This window comes from Bison bison, unplaced genomic scaffold, assembly GCF_000754665.1.
Source record: "Bison bison bison isolate TAMUID 2011002044 unplaced genomic scaffold, Bison_UMD1.0 scf7180017864383, whole genome shotgun sequence".
Classification (NCBI taxonomy): Eukaryota; Metazoa; Chordata; class Mammalia; order Artiodactyla; family Bovidae; genus Bison; species Bison bison.
Window position 1 is genome coordinate 2,561,580 of NW_011494955.1, and position 6,574 is coordinate 2,568,153.

The 6,574-nt window shown below is 59.0% G+C and overlaps 1 protein-coding gene across 1 annotated transcript in view; it reads right to left on the reverse strand.

The window, feature by feature from the left end:
• The window catches only part of ADCY6 (adenylate cyclase 6), a 21,253-nt gene that overhangs the window by 8,391 nt on the left and 6,288 nt on the right, over positions 1–6,574 (reverse strand). The window contains exons 3-11 of the mRNA XM_010858061.1: positions 6,438–6,570; positions 2,799–2,948; positions 2,283–2,404; positions 2,082–2,193; positions 1,627–1,754; positions 962–1,120; positions 746–887; positions 508–636; positions 209–234 (exon numbers count right to left, since the gene is read on the reverse strand). Coding sequence (XP_010856363.1) covers positions 209–234; positions 508–636; positions 746–887; positions 962–1,120; positions 1,627–1,754; positions 2,082–2,193; positions 2,283–2,404; positions 2,799–2,948; positions 6,438–6,570 — 1,101 coding nt within the window. The remainder of the gene's footprint in view (positions 1–208; positions 235–507; positions 637–745; positions 888–961; positions 1,121–1,626; positions 1,755–2,081; positions 2,194–2,282; positions 2,405–2,798; positions 2,949–6,437; positions 6,571–6,574) is intronic.

Here is a 6,574-nt window from a genome sequence, read left to right on the forward strand (position 1 = left end):
CCAGGCGCCTGACCACGGCCACGTGACAGGTGATGAGAAGGGAGGGGTACGGGCAGCACTCAGAGGAGAAGTGTGAGCGGGGCAGGTGCCACCCAGTCCCACGCGACATGTCTGAAGTCCAGGGAAGAGGGGTATCTCAGCTCCCCACCTCCTCACCCCAGGCTGCAAGTGCCTTCCCCCACCCGCCCTCCTCAACAACTTGACTTACTTGTCTTTGCTGGAATCATCGATGCCCTGGAGAAAGGGACAGAGTGTGAATGAGGTGACGGGCAGGCCACCTTCACCTCTACAGTCCCTTCCTTCCCCACCATCAACACTGTGCTGAGGGCTTTCCCCAGAGACTCTGGGGAGCCTGGGACCCCTGGGATGAAACCAGCCTTCCCATTCCCAATTCCAGAAACTGCAGAGACAACAGCCTCAACAAGGGAGGCAGAAGAGGGCAGGGCAATACTGAGTGTTGAGGGAAATAAGAACCAAGGCCCGGCCCAGGCGCGGTGGGACCCTCACCATCTGGCGGAAAGCCTTGGAGTCCTTGGTCCGGGAGAAGGCACGGTCAGGCACCCAGCGTGGCATCAGCCCTTCCATGGAGTTGGCCCGTGCCCGCTGCAGCTTGGCCAGCATGGCCTTCTCTTCTTTCTGTGTGGATAGCACAGGTACAGGCTGGGAAGAGGCGCCCAGAGAAGGCCTCTGCTTGCTCCTTCCATCTGCCCCTCTCCCCAGCCACCTTCCCCAACCCAACCCTGACCCGTTTCTGGCTGGCTCCCAGGATGAGGAAGGTCTCAATGTGCTGCTCCTTGAGGTAGGCGTTGCGCTCCCCACCGCGGCCCGGCTCCACTTCGTAGTCCCCATTCAGGTACTGCAGCGTGGCCCGGGTGATGTGGATGCGGCTGCGTGGGACAGGCGGGTAAGACCCCAGCTTGCCTGATGGCTACCACCCCTTACCCCCTGGACCCGCACTCACCCGGCCCGGCCCCCGGCCTCCATGTGGTTGGCCAGAGTCACGTCATTGGACCACACATCAAACTGCCATTTCCGCAAGCCAAGGACGCCACAGTGCACACGCCCGCTGTGGATGCCCACGCGCATGTTCACGTTTACACCTGTCACCTCGCGCACCAGCCTGGGAGGAGGTGGCCTGGCTTAGCTCTCGGTAGTCCTCCCCACTCCCAGCCCAGAGCCCAGGCCTTGAGCTCGCCTTGGAGCCAAGTGGCCAAGGACAGGCCCAGCCACAGGGCACACGGCACGCCCTTGGCGGGACACAGGTAGGAGGCTGCACGGGGCTCAAGGACAAACCTTTGGGAACCCTGTTCACCAGCAGGGGTCCAGCAGCGTCCTATGGGACTGGGCGAGTAGATGAGGAATCACCACCCTCCCAGCAGGCCTACAACTGGCATTCTCTCCAGCGTAAATCCCCCCTCACCCTGACTCCCCCTGCCCCATCCCAGCCGCTGGAGTCTAAGGTGCACATGGATCTTCACATGGGCTGAAGCCTTTCCACTCCCCAGGCGTGGATCTCCAAGACAGAGAGACAGCCAAGACTAAGGAAAGGTCCTAAGGACACCTCGAAGGGGAGGGGCAGGCGGAGCCCCCCTCAGTCCCAGGAAGGCCGGGGGGGGTGGTGCTCACGAGATAGCCTCGATCATGTCCACCCCCATCTCCACGCAGCAGTGGGCATGGTCTGCCCGGGCCTCTGGCAGCCCCGACACGCAGTAGTAACAGTCCCCTAAGATCTTGATCCTCAGGCAGTGATTTTCCTGAAGCAGAAAGAGTTAGGGGAGAGACTGAGCGACTTCACTTTCACTTTTGACGTTCATGCATTGGAGAAGGAAATGGCAACCCACTCCAGTATTCTTGCCTGGAGAGTCCCAGGGACAGAGGAGCCTAGTGGGCTGCTGTCTGTGGGGTCGCACAGGGTCGGACACGACTGAAGCGACTTAGCAGCATCAGCACCTTTACTTTACACCTTTACCACCTAGCCCACTACTCTCAGTGCAGACTCCACGGGCTCTCATCCCCAAGCTGCTGCCAGAAAGGTGCGCCCTCACCCGGTCGGCCCTGCCCCCTAGCCCCAGCACCCTCACCGCAGCCAGCTTGTCGAACCGGGCAAAGAGCTCGTTCAGGGTCATGACCAGCTCCTGCGCTGTGCACTGGGATGCCAGGCTGGTGAAGCCTTCAATGTCCGCAAACAGGATGCTGTGGACGATGGCAGAAGACGGAAGGACGATGTAGCCCTCAGAGACCACCCCCCACTTCTCCCAGTATCCTCCCCACCCCCACCCTACCTGACATTGTCGTGCTTCTGGATGTAGATCTTATGAAACATCATGTCTTCTTTCTTTGTGTTGATGTCTTCTTTCATCTCCATGGCAACATGCTGGGGCAACACAGACAGCAGCAGCCGCTCCTAGACCAGTGGTTTCAACAGGGCACCACTATCTTCCTGGCCTCATGCTTTAACCCCTCCTGGTCCCTCCACATCCCTGGAACCCTCCCTGACCTCTCTGGAGACCTGAGCTTCCCTCCTGGGACCTAGCCTGACCTTCCTCCGTTAGAGCCCTCGGCAGACACACACCCCAGTCTTCTCTGACAACAGCCCATTCAACCCCTCAGGTGCACTCCATCTATTCCCTCCCCTCCTCTGACAGGCCAGCAACTCCAAAGTCAGAGCGCCTCTGCGCTGCACAGTCAGGGGGAACAATTCACACTATTCCATGGAGTTGCACAAGGTGGCGGATCCAACCTGCAAGCTGTTGGCAGGTGGGGCGGGGGAAGGCCGTGACCAGGGAGAGCAGCCCCACCTGCTGCCGGTTCTCATGCTGCAGGTGCAGCCGGGCCTGGATGTAACCGCGGGTCTCTTGAAATGCCTGGCGCTGAGACACCTCAGCCGGATAGTGTGTGCAGATGCCAATGACATTGGTGCAGAGGAACAGCAGCATGTTGGCTCCAAGCTGCAAAGGGGTGGCAGAGGCAAATGGTGACCACCCCCCCCACACAGCTGCAACTAGCTAGGCTCTCGGTAGACGCACTGCCTCAGGGAGGAAGCCAGAATCCTGTGCCCTGTCTTCCCCAAGCCAGCCCCAGCCCTGCAGTCCAGCTCTCCATTCCCCATAGGGGTCCAGCTCCCTGCCTGGCTCACCCGTGGTGAGAAACATGATCTTCTCACAGCTCCTGGGAGTGGAAGCATCAGCCAGGGCCAGGTAGGTCACAGGGCCTGGGCCCAGCACTCTGACTCCCTGCCCCACAAACACCCCAAACAAAAGACACATGCTGCGGCTCCAGCACGTGGTTCTCCTCACAGGTCGACACCCAGGAGATCTGAGCTCCAAATCTTCCTGTGCGTGCCCAAGACAAGTCACCTCATCTCTCTAGGCCTGTCTGCTTGTCTAGAACCTGGAGAGGGACAGTAAGATCTCCAAGGTTCCTCCCTACCCTGACATAAATTAATATGATAATAATGACTACTATTATTATTACTGGAGCTAATTTGTTGGCTATTTACAACATGCCTGGATTCTATAGGTGTGCTCTATACATTAATGAATGTTATTTCTTACAACTCTTATGAGATGGGAGCATGATCTCATTTTAAAGGTGAGGGACTCAGGTGCATAGAAGTTATATACCTGCCCAGGATCTCACCGCTGGTAGTAGCTGGTGTGGGACTCAAGTCCAGGACAGTCAGACTCCAGGCTGTGTCCTAACCCTACCGTGCACTACAGCCCGCGTTCCCAGGATGCCAACTCACTCCACTCACCAACGCTCTTGAGGCCCACCTCAGAACCCAGGCTTGGGAGTCATTAATTCAACAGACACGAAGAACTCTTCTGAACTGGGATAGGGTGCCACCATGCCCGGCCACCCCCAACACTTGGTCCAGCCAGGTCCCTACACCCTAGGACCCCAACCCAAGGTGTTCCATCCTCAGTCAGCAGCAGCAACAGTGACTGGAGAGCGAGTCTAAGGGAAGCTGGCCTCGGTGATTCTGGAACTTCAGGGGTTAACCTGGCACTTGTGGCTCCACCCCAGAGTTGGCTGGGGCAGGGCTCTGGTTTTGGGAGAAGGGAGGGCAAGAGCACCAACTGGAAGCCAGGAGTTCTGGGCTCTGCCTGGAACCAGGACTCATCCTGCAAAATTGGGCCTGTCACTCAGTCTCTGGGACCTCGGCTTCTTGTTCCTTGGGTAAGACGGAGGGTAGGCCAGCTAACCCCCACCATTCCCAGCTCCCGCCCTCTAGGATTGGTTTCCCAGATTCCCTTCTGTGTCTAGCTCACAAGAGCCCCCCCTTCCCAGCAGCAGGGGTGAAGAAGGGGGGCACACTATCTCCCTCGGGGGTTTCTAAGAATAGCCCCCAGTGGGGGAGAAGAAAAGGGGGGGTAAAACAGGCAACTTCCCTTCCTGGCCCCAGGAGCCCAAGAGGAAAATGTGAGTCATGGTGGAGGGAAGGGGAAGGGGGACAAGAGACTGAAATAGATCTGTACACAGACCCCCATCCGACTGTGAGAAAAAATGGCTGCCAGGACACTGCAGGACACGCCAGGCTGGACTGGGTCACTGGGTGGAACCGCTCAGTGTGTCTGGGTGAGCGGGTCAGAGGATGAAGGGCATGGATCTGCAAAGGGGCTGCCCAAGGACCATAGAAAGGAGGCCAGAGCCCCACCCAGAAACCTGAAAGCCAACTGGGTGCAGGGAATCCCCAGTTCAGAGAGAGGTACGGGCTGTCCTGGCCCCAAGGGCTGGCATGGGCCATGGGCAGCTTCTTCCACTTGCCCCAGGAACGTGCGCACTGAGCCCCACTGGCTGGGCACCCTGGAGAGGCGGGAGACTGGTGCAGTCCTGGCCTCCATGGAACTGTGCCTCCCTAGTCAGGCCCTGGGCTTGGCTCTGGGCACCAGGCCAGCAGAGAGGAGGGAAGAGACACCCATCTACCCTAGAAAGGATGGGGGATGGGAGGTCCCACCTCCAAGCTCCTCCTTCCCCCAAGAGGGCAGTCCAACTCCAATGCCCAGTGTGACAGCTCCCCTGGAGAGAGATGGGGGGCTAGCAACAGCAGAAGGACCCTGGCCCTTTAAGAGATCTGACAGCGCCCTGCGGGTATGTGCTCCACAAACAAAGTGGCTATAAGGTTACTCTTAAAAAGGTACATTCTGTTCCACAGGCAAGGCAGGGAAGGGCATCATGCCAGGGCACCCAGCTTCTCACCCTGGGAGCCCCAGGCAACTTCCTCTTTGTGGGTGGGGCTGGGTGGGCTACAGGCCACAAGCTCTGGGCAAGGCAGAGCAAGAAAGAGGGCAACACCATCTAAAGCAGGGGCCAATGGAGGGATCACAAGGAGTGCTGGGGAGCTGTATCGACAGCAGCCCCAAAGGCTCAGCTGGGCAAAAGCCCCTGTGCCTGGTCAGGGGACGACATGAGACAGTCGACTCCACTGGCTCACGTCTCTCTGCCATGGACGTCCCGGAAGCCCCTTCACTGGGTACCATCCCCTCCAGCCTCCCCACACCTCGCTGCAGGTGAGACCACCACCCTATGAGGCTCTACTCCACGCTGGCAGAGGGCAGGGCCCTGACAGCAGCATCACGAGGTGGACACCGTTTGTATCTTCCTTTTACAGAAAGGGAAAGTAAGACTGGGAGAGGCAAGATGTGCTGTCTGCACTCTCACAGAGAAGATTTCAGCCCCTTGGACAACCAGGTCTGCCCGCAGCCAAGCGCTTACGAGAGCCTCACCTCACACACCACTCAGAACCCAGAGGCGGAAGCCCACATGGGCAGAGAGCCTCAAGGCAGTTGCCAGAGCCCTGGTGCTCAGTGGGAAGTAGGCGAGATGAGGTCGGAGCCTAATGCCCCTCTTGTGCACAGTCCCACCCCAAACTACTCCCAGCCCAGGAGAGAAGAGACCACCCATCACTTCCCCTGTCCTCTTGGAGCTGGCCTCGGTCCAGGTGACAGGTGACTCCTCCCTTGCTAACTCCATCGAAAACCTACTCAATGCCCCCGCATTACCGCCGAGAACTGCCTAGAAGGATGGCACCAAGCTCGGAGTCTCAGGCTGGGGTCAGGAGCAGGGTAGGATGTAGACTCCCCTGCCCTCTCAGACTTGCCCCCACCCAGGGGCTAAACATCACCTGCCCTCCTCCAGCCCTCCACGGTGTCTCTGCAGATGATACTATTTCAAGAGCCTCAGGCTAAAGAGTTGCAGACGGCGGCCCATGGGAGCAGAGCACAGGGTCTGCAGCCTTCCTCCCCATCAGCAGGGCCTTCTGCCCTAGATCCCAGATGGAGACTGACCCCCGAAACCAGGCCTCCCAAGCCCTCCTTCCAGATCCAGCCAGACATCCCTCACCCAGTGTCCATCCAGGGCTCAGCCACCGCCCTGATCACCAGACCCCTTCTCATTCCTGGCCTGATGCCCCCAGGCCTACCTCCCTGACCACCCACCTGCTTCCAGAGGAAGGCGTCACCACGGTTGAGCTGCCAGGCCAAGACCAAGTGCAGGGTGGAGAGGCCCAGGCCGCTGAAGACTGCAGCCCGCATGCGGATGGGAAGGAGTGTGTAGGTGATGTAGACAAAGAACA